At 47.2% G+C, this 21,087-nt stretch overlaps 1 protein-coding gene across 1 annotated transcript in view; it reads right to left on the bottom strand.

Moving 5' to 3' along the window:
* The window catches only part of LOC115590089 (B-cell lymphoma/leukemia 11A-like), a 37,988-nt gene extending 20,095 nt beyond the window's left edge, over positions 1-17,893 (bottom strand). Inside the window, exons 1-2 of the mRNA XM_030431357.1 lie at positions 17,717-17,893; positions 14,193-14,585 (exon numbers count right to left, since the gene is read on the bottom strand). Coding sequence (XP_030287217.1) covers positions 14,193-14,585; positions 17,717-17,771 — 448 coding nt within the window. The 5' untranslated portion in view covers positions 17,772-17,893. The remainder of the gene's footprint in view (positions 1-14,192; positions 14,586-17,716) is intronic.
* Positions 17,894-21,087: the final 3,194 nt, after the last annotated feature.

Below are 21,087 nucleotides of genomic sequence, written 5' to 3'. Positions count from 1 at the left end.
GGAAAAAGCTAGAGAAAGAAAAATTCAAAGGAAAAGCAACACAGAAGCACAAATGAGTGCTAATGAAGACATAGCGAGCTGTGGAGGGGAAGGAGGCGGAAGAGATGGGCGAGGGCAAATTAACCTTTTTAATTGGAGAGTGGTAGTCCTCTTTGGACCCTGCAGTTGGATCCAGAGTGCTGACAGATGATGAGAGGAAAATGGCAGGCCTATTACAGGCAATCTGGCCCTGCGACTTGGCAGACCACAGCAGTACCAGAGCCTGGGGAGAACAGGGCATGTCCAGCATGGAAAGCATTCCCTGCCAGACTGCTTGCTGGCAGAGAAGGGCTTGCCTCAATAAAGGTATAAATAGGGAATGGTTATCTTGGCACTTTGAACTATGGGGTAAAGGGTTGTCATAAGGGAGTCTGGTTTCTTGTCTGATAACAAAATACTACCTGGTCGAGAAAAAGGAGAGGGGCTTTGCTTTAATGAAAGAGAGAGGGAGAACCAGTCTGACAGGTATGAATGAGGAGAAGGGCCGCGAAGGGAGGAGAGGGTGAAGAAATGCACACTGAAAAATTCACACACCGCAATGTCTCTGTGCTCATGCACGCACACACACTTTCAAACCCAACACATCTGCCCGCTGTTCACCGACGAGGAGCCAGATGCAAGAGAAAGACATCAGCGAGGATAACTTCCTGTCTCTGTGTGTGTGTGAGTGTGTGTCTGGATGCGAGAGCCATGTTTATGTCTGGGGATACAAGGAAAACAAGCATCAAGGTCAGAGAGGCTGGAGTCTGTCCAAGCGATAGATAGCCCCCTTCTTAATAGGAGCAGGCCTGTTTGAACATACGGCCCCCCAGGGGGGACGCCAGGATTTAGACAGAGCCCTTAGGCGGGATTTCATATTGAGTCTTGGAGTTTTTAAGTCTTTTCACCTGACATCTGAAAGAGACATGCACACAAGTGAACAGCACACCTTATGTCTTTGTTAAAGGGGGACTCCACCTATTTTACACATTATAGAGTGCTTACAGGTCTTTTACAGAACTATTGTGAGTGTGAAAAAGCAATAAAAAGCCTTCTGTGGCTCCAGAAGAAGCTGCATATAATCTGATGAATTGCCTCCAGTGATGTCACACAGCAGCTGATTGCATTGTGGGTATTGTAGGAAAGTAAAAGAAAGTGGGCAATAAATAAGGCTGCAGTATCAGTTTTAATCACTGTTTTTAAACTGGCCATAATGAGTCCTACAGTGCCTACATTACCCACAATGCATTGTAGCTAGTGAATGACACCACTGGAGGAAATATATTAGATTACATGGAGCTTCCTCTGGCGCAACAAAAGTCTTAATACTACGTTTTTTTTCCACATATGCAGTGTCACGCCCTGAGACCTGTAAACACGCTTTGATTAGTAAAATTGGTGGAGTTTCCCTTCAAAGACAAAAACACGTTGCGTGTCACACATTTAACCATCTCGCACGAGGTGATCAGTGCCTCAAGTTCTGAACAAAAAAACTGAAATGCAACTTCCTGAGGATCAATCACAGACGTTTAACTCTGTGTTCTTTAAAATAAACGACAGCCACCTCATTCGTTGTCCGGCAGACAGTTGTTGTAAACATAATCCTGACGCCTGCTCTTTCATGCTGACCCCATTAGCCAGACGTCCATGGGCATCTCTAGGTCATCACCAGGAAGACAAAGAATCACCAGTCCTCACCTCTGTTCTTCTTCTACCTCCCTTCCCCCTTGTCTGTCTGTCAATCCAAACATTCCCTCTCTCTATCCTTCCCTCTCTGTCCGTCTGTCTTGCATTATGTATTCTAATGCATTTCGAGAGTTGCTTTTAGTCACATCACGCAAGGGATGCTGCATTGAGCTGTGTGAGGCCTGACAGTCTCACACTCTTCACATATATATATATATATATATATATCTAAAACCATGTGCATGCATACACACACCCACACAGTCTATCTGTGTCCCTCAATCAGCAGCCTCTGTCTGCATCTCACGCACACAAAGTCTCACTTGCAAATTTCTCCCTCACTCTCTCGTTCTTTGTATCTGTCTCTGTCCATAAACACACACACACACACACACACACACACACACCAGACACATGGCCGAAGAGAGCAGACTACCATCTGGGAGTAGTGGCCGGCTTTGTCTGGGGGGGTGAAAGCACCAGCACGACCCCCCTTCAACACACACACACACACACAACCCTTGCAACGGCCCCCATCGCCCTCCCCATCCAACTGCCCTAAGTGTGAGAGCTCTTCTCATACAATCTGCACATATACATATGCAAATTTGCAGGGGGGCATTATAAAAACAGCCATCATCACACGCACACACACACACACACAAACACACTCACACACACACACACACACACACACACGAACAGAAGCGAGATATTTTTGTTGGCTATGGCACCAAAGTAGCCAACGCAAGAGTTTTGGAAAAGAAAACGCGTTTTCTGAGAAGTGGAGCAAGAGCTGGAGGGCTGGGAGAAAAGAGCACATGAAAAGAAGAAGATGAAAAGGAGAACCTTCTTTATAAATAACAAATTAATGTGAGCATGTGTGAAATACATGCAAATGGGATTGCCTGCATTTACATGGAGACACGCACAAACACATGCGCACACGGACACGCAAACATACATTATCCATGTTTGCCCTGCAGGATGCATGTGATGAAAAACTCACTCCTGCAATTGACAGGCGATGGATCGCAACTCTGCTTAGATTCAACATCACATGCGGGCAGGAGGAGGAGGAGGAGGAGGAGGAGGAGGAGGCCCTCACAAACAATAAGCATGATGCACCAGACTTCATTTGATTTTTGTAGGTTTAGACACCTCGTTAATCTAGAGTGGGTGGGGCTGGGTGTTGTTTGTAAGGGTTTCGGTGTAAGCCCCAAACATTGATTTCCTTAGTTTGAGAATATAAACATTTAACAAACTTTGCCAGATTGCTCGGAGCATCAACAGCATCTCGCAACTAGGGGTGCAAGTAATCGATTGATCTGCTGATCATATTCATGATCGATCAATTTAAGTCTATAAAAAGTCCACAGACTCTTCGTTTACTGTCATAAAAGACAAAGAAACGCTGCAAATCCTCACATTTAAGACACTTGAAGCAGGAAAAAGGTTTGACCTTTTTCGCTTGAAAAACGACTGAAACATAAATTGATCATCAACTCACTTTCTTTTGCTTGTTGCAGCTCTCAGCTTCAACTCCTCTTAAAGTCTCCTGATTTACATGTCAACGTATCTTGATCAAAAAATAAGAATAACTCTTGAAATCTAAGCAACCAGTTATTGCCAACTTTTGATATTTGACACCTTGTGACGCCTAACCATGGTTCCCATGTGAAAACAGGACCACGTTCAAACATTCATCACAGGTTTTTCTTCCTCAAAGAATGAGAGGAAATGTATAATCTGAAGACATTTGATACCAGATGAATCAGCGTCTCTACGGCTGCACGTGAACTTGAACTCTTTTGCCTCGTGTCCATTTGTCACAATCCAGGACCTCTGGGCTCTGTGCGAGGACAGAAGAAGATGGGGGGCGAGGGAGAGACAGAGAGAGAAAGACACCTGCGAGGCTGGCTGAGAAGCCGACACCTACTCCTCTCCTTTCCTTACATAAACCTCATCACACAACCTTTCACACAAGTTTCACACTTTTCAACATCACCTCAGCGCTCCATGCACACTTCTTTAATTTAGCCGTGATCACATGTTTTCCACTTCGGCTTGATACCGCAGCCATGTGCATGTCAGACACTGTAAACATTAAAATCAACCACGGAAGCACTTTAATCAGGATGATGGACGGATGATAGCTGCAGCCTCGAACGAGGGCTCAAATTAGGAGTTTCTACAATCCTGCCGAGATAAAAATCTCGGTTCCTCGAATTCCTCAGATGTTCGTGATGTGACGGGGCTTTCTGATCTGCCATCTCGAGGCAGGACTCGGGTGTGTGTATGTGTGTGTGTGTGTGTGTGTGTGCGTGTGTGTGTGTGTGCGCGAGGCTGAAAAGCATTTGAAGTGGAGTGGTGAACAGCCTGCTCTCAAAACTCGAGGGACACATCCGAGTCGTAATTAGGAGAGGAGCTGCGTCCATATTTTAGTGCGTACACAGACACAAACACATTCACGGACACGATTTCCACTACCGACGCGTGTGTACATATATGATACATGGATCCACGGGCATATTCATGCGTGTAAAGACGACACGAATAGGAGGTTGCCCGCCCACGGCCGCACAAGAGTCCATTATGTACATCTTCCATATCGAATTCTCTCCCCCTCCAGTTTTCACCACTCTCATGTTTGCTGTAATGTTTTCCGTACACAATAGCAGCGCTGGTGTTAAGCTCATGTTGCCCCATCAAGAGGAGCGCACCAACAACAACCAAACACTTTTCCCTCCTCTTCCCACCCTGTTTACGACCGGATCCTTTCGTCCCCTCGCTTTGTTCCCACGCTCCCTTGCTTCTTTTTTTTCTCTCCCCCTGCATTGTCCTGTGCCCTCAGGTTAGAGGTTCTCTCTGTTTCCTCCTCTTAAAGCCTGGAAAACAGAGGAGGAGGAGGAGGAGGAGGACGAGAAGAGGGAGAGAGAGAGAGAGAGAGAGAGAGAGAGAGAGAGAGAGAGAGAGAGAGAGAGAGAGAGGAGGCCTGTCCGTCTGCCTCCTTCGGCCTGGCTGGCTAACCGGTCTGAACTGGTTCTGACATAGGTGAACCAGAGACGTGTCCTCTTTCGCCTCTGGACAAAAAAGAGACCATGGTGGCATTCCATCCACAGTCAGCAGGTACCGGGGACAGTGTGCGTCCATGTGTGTGTCTGAATGTGCATGTGCATGTGCATTATGTGTGTGTGTGTGCGTGTGTGCCTGTCTCCCAAGACCTTTGAGGCCTGGACCATTGCCAAGTTCATCTGTTAATGGACAGCTACGAGGAGAGCTGCCCCATCCCCCCCTTCTTTTCCCTCCTCTCTCCAGCAGCCATGCCTGCTCACGACCCCCCCTTAACCTCCCCAACCCCCAGCCAGGCCTGCCCAGATACAGGCCCTCACTCTCCCTCCTCCTCCTCCTCCATTCCCTTTCTCTCCCTTCCCCTGAAAGCTATATCATTCCCTTTCTCCTCCTCCTCCTCCTCCTCCTCCTCCTCCACCACCCCACTGCCCCCCCAACACTCTGTGCTTCTCCTATTCAAGATAAACAGAGTGCTTCAAGTTCAGGGGACACCCTGGGACCCTTTAACAAAGCCATCTATCATGCTGTCTGCCTGAGACTCCTTTGGCCATAGCGGACTCTGCTGCTGCTGCTGCTGCTGCTACGTCTCTCAATCTGTGCGTGTGTGTGCTTGTGTGTGTGTGTGTGTGTGTGTGTGAACATACACAGGCTGGACACAGACCAGCCATCGAGCCTGCTAACCCTCACTAGCTACTTGCTCTAGCTGATCCAGAGCTGGACAATTTCCCCATTGTGTTCGCGGCCCCTCCTGGCCCCTCCAAGACCAGAGCAAAGACAGACCCCCACCACCACGACCACCACCAGCTCTCCTCTGCCAATGCATCCCCTCCCCTCCTCCTCCAGTTAAAACGAGACAAGCGCGCGACGCGATAGAATGCCACGGAGCGGAGAACAGCGCGCACGCGTAGGCCACTTTCTCCCCACACCTCGGAGACGGACTCCGCTGACCCCTCTCCGGTTCCCCTGAAGTCAAACTGCGGGACGATTAACCAAACTGTCAACAGCTTAATAGTCTGGGAATAAGAGACTGACAGCAGGCCTAGGAGCTGTGTGTAAACACTATGGAGATTGTGGATGGTACACAAGAGAGAGAGAGACAGAAAGAGAGACGCTCCTTTCATACATGGATCCTGAAACATTCATGGCTTCAGTCGTGTAGGGAGATATTCTATGGAAATATTCTGTGGCAGGTGTTTTCCCAAGTGTTGCGGTATTCATGTATTATTTTCTGCTCATTACAGGTGGCAGCGATGTTTTAAAAAAAAAAAAAAAGCACAAGGGCTGAACAGTTTAGATGTTATCAAAACTGCATTATTGCTGAGTGCAGTATCTACATCGCAGACGTTGAAATTTACTGATAAAGGAAAAGAGACAGCGTCATTATGTAGTGATTTTTAAAGGCCTCTTTTGATTAAATATCCGACAAAATAATCGTAATGATTTTTTTTTCTTTCCCCCGTATTGTGCCGTCTCTAAATGCAACAAGAAGGACAATACCTTTGTGGTACATAAAGCAGGGCTCCAGCTGCTGGTGGGCCTAACTTTTTCACTGCATATTTCAGGTGAACCTAATAATATATTTGATGTCATTTCTTGACACATGTCAATGACAATCACGGGGAAAAGGTGCAAAGGTGTTTGTCTTTGAGTATTTCTAAATTACAGTACAAGCAACAAGAAAAGGGATAACCCCAAGTGTTTAAAAAAACTGCTAAATTTCTGGTGCAATGAAAATGTAAATGTTGCGCTTGCACGTGCGACTAAAGTCAGCTGTGGGTTTTTTTATGCACACCTTGCTAAAGCGAATGCACCGGCAATTCCTACATTGATGAAGTTTGCAGTGCGTTGTGGTCATCTTGGAGGCTGTAGTTAGTGGTGCGGTCAATGAGTTTTGTCTTGGGCTAGCTGTGGAGTGTATTTTGCAATTAAATATCATTTTAATGTTGTGCAACAGTACCGTGTTCAGTGAGTGGACATGTTTTCCAGCTCAGTGCCACTGCTCCTGCGGTTTTATCCCTTGTCATTCATTATTTATTTTACATTTCTTTCAATTAAACATGATTCGATTAAACGTTTTTTGTCGCTGTTGCTTTGCTCGACCTGCGGTGAAAAGATTTCCAGAAAATGATACAAACTCTTGAAGCGTCTTCAATACAGAAACATTTACACCATCCTTTCCCCCATATTGCTGACAGTGAGGACTGCAGGAATATTTATCTAAGGGCCGAGACAGTTTCCTGGCTAACAGTCGTGACGCCACAATCGCACTGCTGGCCTCAGAAAAGGGACCGGCACTGACATCACGGTCACACAGACACTCGCACACGTTTTCTCTCCTCGCTCCCTCTCTCCTTCTTTTTTCTCCTTGTCCTCATGTCTCAGCCCCCAGAAGCCCAGCAGCTGCTGTCCTCTCCCGCCTGCAGGAGAGGGGGACCGGCCTGCCGGTTTTAGAGCGCTAAATTATCCATTAGATGTTATCAAGTTGTAGCAGGGCGATGCCATTCTGCTAGGAGCCATCAATCTTTCATAAGTCCCAGGCACGGCGTGCGTTGGGATGCACTACCAGAACCTCCCCACCGCTCCCCGCTCACCGCCCGCCCCGTCCCACTCACCCAATCGCACGCAAACTTGGACATGTACACACAGTCAGGCGAACATTCACGCACACAGTCAACAAATACACATGCTGACATAAATGCAGCCAGGTACACGCTCTTGCACTCAAGCTCCTGCGGAAACAAGCTAGTTTAGGGAACATCCGACTCTACATTTCTTGCCTGGCGTCTCCTCTCCCCCCCCCCCCCACTTCTCTAGGTCAGCCCGCTCTCCACCTTAAACAAAACCAACATTTTGAGCCAAGCATCAAAATTTGCGCTGCCTAAACCGTGTTTCACTGCCCCTCATGCCACCTTCCCTCGCATGCTCTCCCTTTTTTTTCTCTCTTCCTCCCTCCCTCCCTCCCTCCCTTCCCACCTCCCTCTCTCCCTCCCTTCCCACCTCCCTCTCTCCCTCCCTTCCCACCTCCCTCTCTCCCTCTGCTTCTTGCCGTGGCCTGGCAGGCAAGCAGGGCAGACATGTTCAGAATGCGCTCCGGTAATGGGCTAATCAAAAATGCAAAACAATTGGCAATTACCGCGCGGGGCCCTAATGGTCATTAGAATTTACAACAAGGTAATGAACTGAGAGTCAGCTCAGTCCATGCATATTCATAAAGCAATCAGGCCTTTGAAGATTAAAGAAGCGCTTCAAATTTAAATGAGGGCGCCAGCATGTTATCAGTGAGATTCAGCCTGCAAAAGTAAAGGGTGCCTGGGACAGGAGTGTGCATTCACGAGTGTGCGTGTGCGTGTGTGTCTGCGTGCGGCGAGGGCCGGGGGTCAGTTTGGCGTGGGGGGATGGAGCGGAGGTGTGAGTATGTGTGCGTGTGGCTGCGCATGCATCCTTGCATAAATGATGGCGGTGTGTGGCGTCCGACAGCCGTGCCAACTCGTGCCTGCCCGCTTTTGTGCAATCTACAGCGCACCAGTAGCTCTGTGCTATCGCCTAAAGTGATTCTAATAACCAAATTAACGCTCTCTTAAAAATGAATGAGAGCCCTATCGTCTGATCATCGTTTAAAAGACGTGGGATTTGAATCTAAGATCAAATGTACAGTTAACTTGAGCTATTAGGGGGGAATGAGCTTTTGAACGCGGAGCCCTCTGAGGAATACAGCAACCTATTAGTATACATTTATGAAAAAGTGCAGCGGCAGACATGTTCTCCCTCACACACACACACACACACACACTCTGCACACACAAACAGAGGACTGTGAGTTTTCACAAGTGCAACGTCAGACACAGGGCCCCTCTCCGTCCTCTATCTCTCCCCGCTTGAGATAAGGCTGGCGAGACACAGCTGTAGACGACCACCCACCCATATACAAAAGGTACAAATAGACTCGCACACGCCCATTGACACACACATTCAGACGGACCAGGCCCAGGGCTGGGACCTGCAGAGGGACAGATAGTGGAGGAAGACAGATAGTGACCAGGATCAGCGGGTTCAGACTAACTTGACGTTCTCTTGGTTGTGGCTCTCCCATGGCCTCATTATCACCGTGTGTGTGAGAAAGACAAAGCAATGGTCCGTCAGCACCGCAGCCTTAAACGCTGCAGTCACAATAGGACCAGCTCCTAGGTTGAGCTGACACGCCGGGTAGTGATACGGGACGTGATAACACAACCAAGACTCCCCGAGACGCAAAATAAGAAAATCTGGCTCGGTTTCAATCAGTGACCCAAATGAGGACTTGCAGGAAAAAAGGGTTAATTTTTAAGAAAAAATTCAAATAACCTCCGTTCTCAACCACTTCCTAAAATACCACCTCTGTCCTTTTTGCTCGAGCGGCAGCTGTATCAAAGACACTTTTTCTTCTCTGTTTCTGTTCTGTCTAAAAATAAAGTCATTAACCTGCAGGTGGTGAAGCCGGCGGCTGGCGTGACAGGCCCTGACGCTGTCAGATGACCCCTGACCCTGTGATGTGACTGCCTGCCACGCTATTGACAGGACAGAGGCAGGACACGCTTATTTCTGAGGATACTTTTTCATCCGGCGTGACGCGGCTGTGGACAAACAAGGTTGTTTCTGTCGTATAGCTTCGTTTGACAGTAGGTAGAGGGGATAGAAAGAGGCAGCAAATGTGTGTGTGTGTGTGTGTGTGTGTGTGTGTGTGTGTGTGTGTGTGTGTGTGTGTGCCTATTTGTGTGTGTCTTCTGGCTTGCTCTGCAGCCAAAATCAGTGAGAGTGAGAATGAGCTCGAGAGTGGATGTTGGAAGCCTTTAAGAGGTGCAGACACACTAATGTAGCCAAAACTTAGAGTTTCCAGTCCCCCGAGACAAACTACTGGAGCGGTGCGTGGAGAGAGAGTACAAGCAAGAGAGGGAGTAAAAGAGGTGGAGAGAAATAGAGAGAGAGAGAGAAAGAAAGAGGGAGAGGGTGCTAAAATACGAATCATATGTTTCTGACAGATCTCGTCAACTCACAACACATCACGGTGCCCTCTTCTCTTCCACCACACATTTATTACAGACAACACAGGTTCACAGGAGGGGGTTTACACTGTACATATGTGTGTCAGGGTGTGTGTGTGTGTGTGTGTGTGTGTAAAGGCGGGAGGGGAAGGCATTGTTGTGTTCATAAAACAGGTGTGTGTCTGTGTACATTTGTTGGAGGGTAAAAAGGTGGGTGCATGCATTTGTGCGAGCCTCTCTTTACATGTAATGTGTGCATCTGTGTGTGTGTGTGTGTGTGTGCATACTTGAACTAGCCTCCACCTGAATGGCCTGAGGCTGTGGTACTGGGGCTGTTAGAAGACAAACAGAGACACAGGAAGCCCAAGCCAGCAGCCCTGAGGACAGCACATACACACACACAAACACACACACACACCTAAACACACATACACACACACACACACACACACACTCCTGCTGTCAGTCACACGCGTAGCAGCCACCTCACCATAAGTCCTGCTTCCTAAACCCACAAAACGTTGCTTTAACACACAGATACACCTCCTCTACCTCTTTTTTTTACACTTTTACACACACACACACACACACACACATTTAGGGCCCAGCCCGTCCCTCAGGCCCAGCGCTCTGTGCCAAGTCTGGCCTGGCATGGTCCACAGAGGGGTGTCCTCAGGCGAAGCTTGCCAAGTCAAAGACCCTTTCATGTTCAGCTTGCACGCCCAGAGTAGTAAAGCTTTAACAAACAGCCCAACACACACATACACACGCACACACACTCCTTCTCTCACACACACATATGCAGAAAAGCTATAAACAGTTTTAAGTGCTCCACACCACACTCACGTGCACACATATGCACATACATTAGTTTAACACCGCTTCCACGCCGGAGATGTAAACATCCACTAGACTCCAGCACTTGAACGCAGCCAGAGCCACTAACACTCGGTCCAACAACAAAGGCTGACGAATCTCCGCCGACAACATTTGTGGGTGTTTAGAGCTTGGCTTCGGAATACAAAAATGTCCTCTATGAAAAATTCATCCTAAAAACCACTCCTGTTCACCTTCATTAAAACTTAGTGGAGCCCACATCCAAAAATAGGAGCGATTTTATCGGAGCCCAGAGCGACTGTAGGATCAAATTAGAGTCAGTTCCTGCAGACAATGGAGTGCTTATGGTGAAAATATTAGCTGGTGTCCAATAATTACAATAGCATGCATCTGTGCCTTTTCACTATCAATTAAAGTGATCACCGAAACAAAGGCGCACGCCACATGTGCGCTTGCAAGCGACCCATATGCGCGCACAAACACACTGGCCACAGGAAAGAGATATTACTACCCCCCCCCCCCCACACACACACACACACACACACACACACACACACACACACACACACACTCCATGCACTGCCCAGCCCCCCAGTTCAGATACCCAGTGTGCATACATGTGTGCTTATGAAGGAGGTGGGCAGGGGGGGCTGGTGGTTTGGAGAAAGGTGGCACGGTGCCAATACAGAGCCTGCTAAATACCTTTGTCTCCACAACACACAGGGACGAACAGGACGGGCAGGCTGCTGCGGGAAGACGCGCCACAGCCGCGGAGAGGTGTAACGAGGAATACGGCTCCCGTCGTTAGAATTTCCTCCTCATAAAGAAAAAGGGGCGAAAGGTGGCCGCCATAATTAACTCAGTATCGATTCAGAGTCCAGGTTACAAAAGAGGCAGGAGTGTGAGATGGTGGTCGATTTGAGCGGCTACAATGGCCTCATTAACACACATGGGCTACTCCGGCGCTAATGCTGGGATGGATAAATACAGGACACGGTAATGTAATAGAATGTGGTACAACACTCATAAAATGTAGAGAGGAAAAAAATACTAATTACCGTATATAGGACAGTACAGAGCCTATGGTGTGGCTGTGTGTCCTAAATCATAACAATGAAAAGCATCTTGCTCCAATTACACAAAGTAGGAAGACCAAACAGTCATTTATTGCCCTGATTACAACCACATTTAGTCGCTGGGACAATGGGTGTAAATAAAAACTGTAAGTCTGCTTAATGGCAGCAGAATAAATCCAGTTTTACACTTAGTTTGTGTGAGAAACCGTCATCTGCTCTTTTTCTGGGCCATCCATAATCTGGAGACAAGCTCCGGTGTCCCTATGCATATCTTAAATTGTTTATCATGCAAATGATGGCACGCAGGCTGCTCTGCCCTCTCCTAACGGCCCAGAGCTCCAGACTGCAGACCCCAGCCCCAGCTGCAGCCGTGAGACTCCCAGACGGCCTCAGCTGTCCCAAAGACGGAGGCCGAGAGGCACAGCCTCATCTCCAGCTCTGGGTGTATTACAGACAACTGCCCCCACCGCCCCCACCCCCCCGCAAGTTCAACCACCCTGGGTCTCCTTTAGTCCAGCAGCTTTTTTCCTAAACCTGCAGCCCGAGCGCCTGTCTGTAGGAGCTGCTGTCCACACAGAAATCAATCTGCGTCCACTGACATTTCACGAGGGAGGGAGGGGAGCGGCGAGGTCGCATTCATTCAAGTGTATGTGGTGCAGCAGGATGTTCTTTATGGGTGTAACATATATGACACACTCCTGGAATAAACTGGACATGCAGCCAGCGCAGCAGAGATCCAGCGTGTGAGGACAGTATGTATTGAGATGCCTCATCTCAGTGTCAGCCTCGAACAGAGCAGGGTGAGAGAACATGGCAGCTAGCATATGGGGTACGGGGTGGCGCGCTGGCACTGCCAGTCTGGATCCATCAATCTTGGGCACAGAAAGCAGAGGTGGGGGGGGGGGGGGGGGGCTTTTATGCACATGTGACTGATGTGTGGTGAATCCCGCGCGCCGCTGCCTCTTCTGCTCTGCCCAATAATCTGTTTTTTTGCTTTTCCTTGCTATCTGTAATTTCCACCTCACACACTTATTCACTAAGCAAGATGTTATAAGAGGGTTCTAACACCGTCAGATGCGGTGTCACAGCCAGCCGTGACCACCCTCCACATTAAAACCAGATTAGAGCCTGACTGTTATACAATGCCAAGACACATAAGGCCGACAAATAAAGCTCCGAGTGACCTTATGATATCATGTGAACTCCGCTGCATGATGATCTAAATGAGCAAAGAAAAGCATGTTCGAACAGCTGACAAGGCCAAGAGGCATGTTGGATGTGCGCGCGTGTGTGTGTGTGGGAGGATGCGTGTGCTCGTGTGTGTGTGTGTGTATGTGTGTGTGTGTGTGTGTGTGTGTGTGTGTGGCAGATGTTTAACAAACTGCACACTAATGAACAGTGGTGGTCATTCTGTGTGACTCCGCGCCGATGAGCTAGCAGCAGATAACAGTGGTCCCTTCACAGTGACATCTGCAGAGCTGCGACGCTCACTAACAACAGTACAGCGGTGCACATTATTGAGGACTGCTCTCCACGCGTTTAGCCTGAATTGGCTTCAAATTAAATCACAACCGCTCCGACAATCAGCCCAATCTGGCACGCGCTATCGGAACTGTTAGAGGAAAGGAATAAACATTCAAAGAGGCTGGTCGGAATCGAGCCCCCCGCTCTGTGGACGCAGTCATGAGGGAGCCACGCTTGTTTGCCCAGCGACTCCAGTCTCATTTAGCCCCGGTGGACAAACAACAAACCAGCCGCCTTAAGAAGTCCTTAATTACTCAAATCAAGGAAAACACTGACAATTAGTGGCTGCAGGCTTCCTCAAATAAACGCTTCTTCCTTGACAGTCCAGCGTAATTACATTCTTCTCTATCTCCTCTTAATTTTAGCATGAGCGTGAGCCTTCGCAGGCGCATATTTGAGGGAAGGAGAGATATGGCAGCGTAATAAGCCAGGGAGGGATAGAGATACATCTCTCACCACCACATGAGAGAGAATGTGGAGGCCACAGGATCTGAGCACATCTGTGATGCAGCAACAAACCAGAAGAAATCCATCTCTCCCTCTCTCTCTCTCTCTCCCTCTCGTTCTTTCTCTACCCATAATGAGTTTCTTTGTCCGTCTCCGTGTGTGTCTTTTTCACTATCTGCAAATGTTTCCTTTGCTCACAACCGTTTTCAGGACGGCTGGGCTTCATGTGGGTTCGTGGCTCGGCTGAGGCGGATTCACAGCTCCTAAAAGCCGCGGCAGATATTTCACACGTTACGCGGATCGGATGCGTCCCTGCTACCAGAGGCAGAGGGGAGAAAATCTGAGACAGCGTTTGTTCACCTTTCTGAAATAAACTCCCTATGACCCTCAGCGCAGCGTTACACCCTGCGCACCTTTAGGCCTTAAAGACTCTCCTCCCACATTTTTTTTTTTTCTTTCCCGCTCATTTATTTACCCGTGCGTGGCAGCCATTTTAAGCTCCCCCAGTGTTTACCTGTGATATTCTCCTGCTTGGGGATTATTCCTCGCAAGGGCGCAGATAAACAATCCTCATCCTGGAGCGACACCTGAATGGCCACCTCCACGGGGTGGTACACCCTCTGCGGGTGCTGATGGTGGGTCCGCGAGTGCGAGGAGGACGTGGAGAGGGGCGAGGCGAGCGGGGAGGACGGGGGCCTGTCCAGGGATTTGTCCGTACAGAGGCTCCCGTGGCACTGCCTCCGTTTGTGTTCGATGAACAGCAGGATGTCAGCCAGGGGGAAGCGGGAGTGGCACTGGCCGCACGTCAGCAGGTCCGGGTCCCCTTTTAGGGGCTCACCCTGAGCCACTCCCAGCCTGGGGGAGTCCTGAGAGTCTTCCTCTGGTAAAACACCTGACAGCGGCTCAGCTGGACAGGGAGACAAGAGAGAGGACTGTGAGATATGGTGCAGTGACAGGTGGAGCAGGTAAACAAATGTGTCAGGGGAGGCTCTCACCGCCACAACGTATGCAGACATCTGTAGGAATAAGGTCAGGTTGTAAAATGTCTATAGAGTATTTTTAGAAAAGGAAGAAGGAAGGAGCACACAGACTGCTTCGATAAGGACTGACACGTTCAGCTCGCAGGCAGCAGCCAAACGATTAAGTTGCTTGACCCTCTTTATTGTGCTGCCAATCTCGCTTTTTTAATGAACCTAACACCTCTGAGAATCAAAAAATAGATTCTAATTTGAGTTCAAGATGATTGGACCCCATTTCGTTAAAAGTGCTGGGATCTCGTGAACCAAGGTTAGACATTGAGGGGTTGGATGTGGAGTAGGTCCCTGAAGTACCGACAGAGAGGGAGAGAGGAGAGGGAAAGAGAGAGAGGAGAGAGAGAGAGAGAGCATTTTAAAAGAAGTAATCTAGCCACACGGTAAACGACATTGGGCGCCCCGACTGGGATGTTGAGATAAGATGTGATGAATTCTTGCCGCTGGTTCAACCTTTAATTCCGTGTCGGGTCAAACGAGAAGGTGGTGAGGGACTATGCAAGATAGGCCCTGTTACCTGTATGTTCGACTGCATTAAAGATGAGGGAATTCACTCCCTATTTTGCTGGAGCTTATCTTAACCAGCTTATGCCACGGACATAGGCGAGGTGTGTGAGGCTGGGTTAGGTGGAAAGATTTTTCTTCAAACCAAATAATCTCGTTTTGATGCCGCGCAAGAGTGATGTGAATAACTTTGAAAACTAAAATATAATCCTTTTTTTTTTTTCTCTCAGACATCGGACTGCGCCAGAATTTAAAGTGGTTTAGGTCAGAGTTTCCCACCGGTCTGTTTCACTATCAGGGAAATCATCAGGCCTCCTCTTTTTACTGGTGTGGACTATTATGACTCCCTGTTAAAACCAACCAGCAATCACTGAAAAAAGTCAAAGAGGAGATTTTTTTTTTTTTTTTTTAGTTCCATGTTTTAAATGGATTTTCAAGGCGGGCCACATAGTTTTGGAGAGGAAATTCAAACTCAGAATTTGAACAATTTTACAAACACAGAAATATTCTTTTTTTCCCCCATTACTGAATAAACAAGCTGTTCTCAGAGGAAGATAAGGTCCACAGAACACTGTTCGAAGCTAGAAAGGTGGCAGGGTCCGCCACATATAAACAAAAGTAAAACAGTATGGAACTGTGTTGTCCTTTAAGGTCAGTTTGTTTTTTCGGTCAGGAAAACAAAGAGAGTTTGTGTGTTCAATTTGTTTAGGCGTTTAAAAAAAAAAAAAAACAGCCAATGAAGACAGCGCTCTTCTTTCCAAAATCTACATATTGCACCTTTAAGATAATGCATGGAGCATATAGGTAAACCTCCTCTCTGGCTGCATAAATATGTAATGACACGTCCCTTTCTTACATGTTCACTTATTATTGGCAACAGAACAATATTTTGCAGGGTGTGTAGTATTCTACTGTTCAAATCAACAGCAGGAATATATCAAAGCATCAGTGTCACGTCAGACTAAATGCAGCTGAACTCAGAGGATGTGGGTCAGATCCAAAAATAGACGTTATATAGGCTAAATGAAACCTCGGTCTCTCTGTTGTTGTTTTATTCATGCATATATATTTTTGTAAATTGTCCAACGCAAACAGGCCTTCACAACAACTTGTGTTTGCATCCTCTTTGAATATTTCACCCTTGGTTTTCTCCTTCTTTAGAAAGCACACCAGAGCCTCGCAAGAAACAGAGGAAAATGTGATCGTCACTTCTATCTAATGAAATGATCCCGTGCGTGCGCTCAGAGGATAAAGTGGATCAAGTTCAAGTTCATAAGCGGCGATGGGACCACAATCGTATTGCGCCCCCCACTGACTAACCTTTTGACAATTACCCCGAGAAAATGAAGGCATACATGTTGCGAGAGCGTAATTGCTTTCAGGCCGACTGGAAAACAGCACGCAGAGACACATTTACCACACAAAAAATAGTCAGGGACAAAAGAAAGAAACGCTGGCTCCTATAATCGCCGCTCTGAACTTCAATTATAAGAATCTGTGTGGCGTTTGGAGACGTCGCCGCGCTCGCCGACGTGCGTGAGGCTGTATTGATAACGCAGTTCCTGCTGTTATCAGGCAGGACGCTGCATGGGAAATAATTCCCCTGCCGAGCACGGACATATCTGCAAGGAGCGGAAATCATATCGTGCAATCTGCAATCAATGCCCTGCATTTTATCACACACACACACACGCGCGCGCGTAAAACGACTTTCCTGGTTTCCTCTCTCACAGTTGTAAAAACAGTGTCGCGCACGGAGTTTCCCGAGGATTCGCGTAAAAACACGCAGCCTGCGCACAGCAAATATCTCCCTGTGACAATAAGTGTGTTAGAAACGCGGTGAGGTTTTCTTTTTTTGTTTTTTTGTTTTTAGCAGCGGCTGTGAGGAATGTGTGCCACAGAGACCGTGCTCCTCCTCGGGAACGCACACGAGGTCTCCGCGGACAAGTGTGGATGTAAACACCGCTTCCCCGTGCCCAAACCAGCTCGAGCCCCTCTGTAAATACACTCTAACGACAGAAAACACACGAGTGTGAGGTGTTGTGGTGGAGGAGCTTTGTGCGCTACACCTGAAAACTTATCAGGCGGCGGCGGCGGCAGCGGTCTGCCCGGACTGCCGTCATGTAGCCAAAGGTCTCTGGCCATAAAGCCCATGCATGCCCTTTAATGGCGAAAGAAACCTTGAAGGCTGCGTTATACAACACGTTGGCCAGCACAAGTTGAAGCCTTCAGTCACGTTGTTTCAAAACTTCCACCGCACAGCATCCTGGAATCAATTAACACACAACGAGCGGCGGTCTCGGATGAAATTGTTCGCGTTATGTCGTTTCGCTCAGGACAGCGGCGGCTCCGTGCGCGGCCGCTTTATCCTTACCTATCCGAGAGAGAAAAAAAAATCCCCCAAGGAAGTTGCCCGAGACACGGCTCGGACACGAGAAGTGGCTCGCCGGGAGACACCAAGCAGCCGAACACGAATCAAAATGAGATTCATCTTTCCACTTACGCGAAAACTCCCGTTTGCTCAAGTGCTGGGGTTTGCCCTGCTTGCGGCGAGACATGTTGGATCAGTGGCGGCTCTTCAGCTGAGTTCACATTGGGAAATCCGTTCCTATAAGGTAGACTCCAAATGAAATATCTTCATTGATGCGTCTGACATCCAAATAGGAAAAAGGAAAAAAAAAAAAAAAAAAAAAAAAAAAAAAGGAAGGAAGGAGATAAAAAAAAAAAAAAAAGAACCGAGATGCGGATCATACAGAAGGTGAGCCGTAGCGCGCTGCGGGCTGTGCGGACCTCTTCATGACTTTTTCGCAAAGAGAGAGTGATGGGGGTACGGCGGAGCCCCCCTGAGCTGCAAGTTCAAGTGCGGACGTGACGTTCCTGCGAACTTGAACGTCAGGAGATGGACGGACTGAGACATACAAAACATGGGCAGGGCGAAGCCGGCCAGTGGGAGGGGGACAAGCCATAATAAAAACCAATGGACACTCATTATGGACTACCTATGGAAGGGAGAGGGGAGGGCAGGGGAGGGGGGAGAGGAGAGAGAGAGACCCCGAAGACACCAATGGACAGAGGGCACCAGAGGGGGGCTGGGCCAAGAGAGAGAGAGAGAGAGAGAGAGAGAGAGAGAGAGAGACCTGAGCTATCCAAGGAAGTGGAGGAAAGCGCATGAGGCGGAGAGCGTCGTGTAGCGGGGATGAGGTGGAGGATAAACCCAGCTTTACTGCTCCATTCATATTTATTGGAGTTTATTTTCAGGCTGATTTGAATATGCAGCGATTATGTAAATGCGCGGTGTCGACTAAAGGTTGTGTTTTTAAATAAATAAAGTGTTTTTTTTAGTTCATCTGAGCAGTTTCTACTGCAGCTTACATTTTCATTTCTGAGGTGACGGTGTTTCATTTTGTTTCATGTGGGCAGGTAAAGCTTTCTGTCAGGAGCCCTGTGCGGGCTGCAGAGTGGATCCGCTGAAAGTGTCCAAGCCGACTGATCGATTAATTACTTTGTATTTGAATAGTCTAGTTGGCAGCCAGTGGACTCATCGATTCACCGTGGCTGCTCTGGAGTAACGAGTACTCTGACAATGAATACTATGGTTTGTAATAAGCGCTTTGATAACGTGGCCTGTAAGCAATTTGGAGAGTAAAGGAAAACAAGTAACGGGATTACGTAATTAGGATACAAAAATGGGTGCCTGTAGCACTATCAGTAAAAAATAAAAAATAAAAAAAGGGATTACTAACAGGATTACAGTATTAAAATAATGGTACACCACAACAGCAGGATACAAACTTGTCATCCCCTTTATATTTCTTTTCTCTCGTCTTCATTTGCACACGTTTGGGTCTAGAGGTTATCCAAAACTAAGGGGAAGTAATCACGTCACATTACTTTGACATCGCGATACCTGCATTATATGTTACTAATAACGTTTCCGAACAGGTCATTAGTAACTTATCGGAACACAGTTTTACAGTAGCCCTCTCAACCCTGCCTGTGAGAAGCACGCTGACAAAAGATGACTGTAAAGATTGCTGTCATGACAGGAAATGTAACGAGCACGTGGCTAATTTAGGTCAAGATGGCAAATATGTACAGCGAGACTGAGGCGGCACGATTGTATTTTATTTTCTAAGTTTTGCACTGTGCAAAAAAAAAAATAAATAAATAAATCTGGAATAACAGTATAAACTCCAAAATCTACCTACTTGAGTTCTCGTGGAGAGGGAGCCACACTACAGGTGTGAACCCAGGTGACCTAAATGCACCAGAATGAGATCAGATCAAATTAATACTAATGTCATGTTTCATGATCATATACGTGGGCATGTAGGACTACTAATGAAGAAAAAAAAAAAAAAACTTTACATAAAAAAGGAGCTCAGAATCATGTGTCTTTCGATTTACAGGCCACAAAACAACGCTGATCTCGTTACACGACTGGACAATGCACCTGAGTGTGAGTCTGTCAATGAATCAGAGGTTCGTGTTCTCTTCTTATCTTAATGTCTTGGTCCGACCGGCTGTCTATATCTGACAGATAAGCGCAAACATTTCTTCACGCAGTGCAACAGGCCGAGCACTCGTGATTACAAAATAAAAGCCCTAAACTCACATTCAGAGCCAACACGGGGGTCTTAGAAAGCACACGGTGCTGAAGAACCTGCTACAGTGTTGGTGTAAGGCTAGAATAATACTGAAGGTCTGTAGGATATCCGATTGATTATTGCGCTGTTGAGTAACTATTTTATAGCTTTATGGCGATGTTATGGCCTTTATTGTACAGGAGCACGGACAGCCAAGGCGTCTGGATTTAAGCTGCAATCACAAGCAAGCGGACAGATTATTACACATCTGTTATTTGGGAGCCAAAGTAAATGAACTCAGTGTGACAAAAAACGGAACAATTTGGACACTCAGCTGCAGTTCTCCCGCATTGTTTGTTAATGCGGTCGGCCGAAGCCTACAAGGCGTAATGTTTATGATAAACATAAAAGCGCAAGAAAAATGAGCCGATGGATTAATGAGGATTAATGCATCAGTGGAGTGCGGCCGCGCTTTAAACGATAGGATAATTAATTGCTGCGTAATGGAACCTCAAAGGCTTCTCCGGCTAAAATAATGAATGTCGGAGAGTGGATGAGGGAAAGCCTAAAGCACGGGTCCCCAACTCACCTGGGCCCCCTTACGTTCACATGACACAATTTAAATATTAAAATGATATCAACGACGGGATTTGTTTTTTCTTTTTAATAGCTGTTTGGTTTCATGTAGCGAATCGATTAATGTTAATGTAATGAAGGATTGACTCTGCGCCGAATTATTCACATGTGTAGACTATAAAGCTTCATGTTAAACAGATTAGGGCCATAAACAGCAACCAGGAGAGACGATTCACATAATCCAGGTGTCATAATGGCGAGAAAAAGACACAAAACTGCCCTTTTGTTACAAACCAAAGTGCTGGTGTTATAAACCATAGACTTGTGCTTTAGTTTGTTTTGATAAATGACATGTTTTTATTGTGAATTTGTAATATTTGTTGGTTTGTTTTTGGTGCCATGAATGCCTCACGGTTGATCAGGCTCAACACCTGCAGAGCGCTCTGCTACATCACAGCGCGATACTTTGGCGCCATCTAGTGTTCAAATGATGTCTGACTCCAAGTGCAAATCATGATGCAATTATGATAATGCACTCAAACAAATAATTATTCATTGAACGCTGAGTGTTTTAAACGCACTGCATACATTTTCCATCTAATTATATAACACAAGTTGAGTGTAGAGGCTCAAATTAAAAGCAATATTTTCTATCACGTTGAGTCAGTGTGAATAAATTAAATAACTTAGACCTGATTACATTAAACAAATG

This window comes from Sparus aurata, chromosome 1, assembly GCF_900880675.1.
Source record: "Sparus aurata chromosome 1, fSpaAur1.1, whole genome shotgun sequence".
In the NCBI taxonomy this organism is placed as follows: Eukaryota; Metazoa; Chordata; class Actinopteri; order Spariformes; family Sparidae; genus Sparus; species Sparus aurata.
The sequence above is the reverse complement of the archived record's forward strand: the minus strand, read 5'-3'. Positions and strand labels throughout refer to the sequence as shown.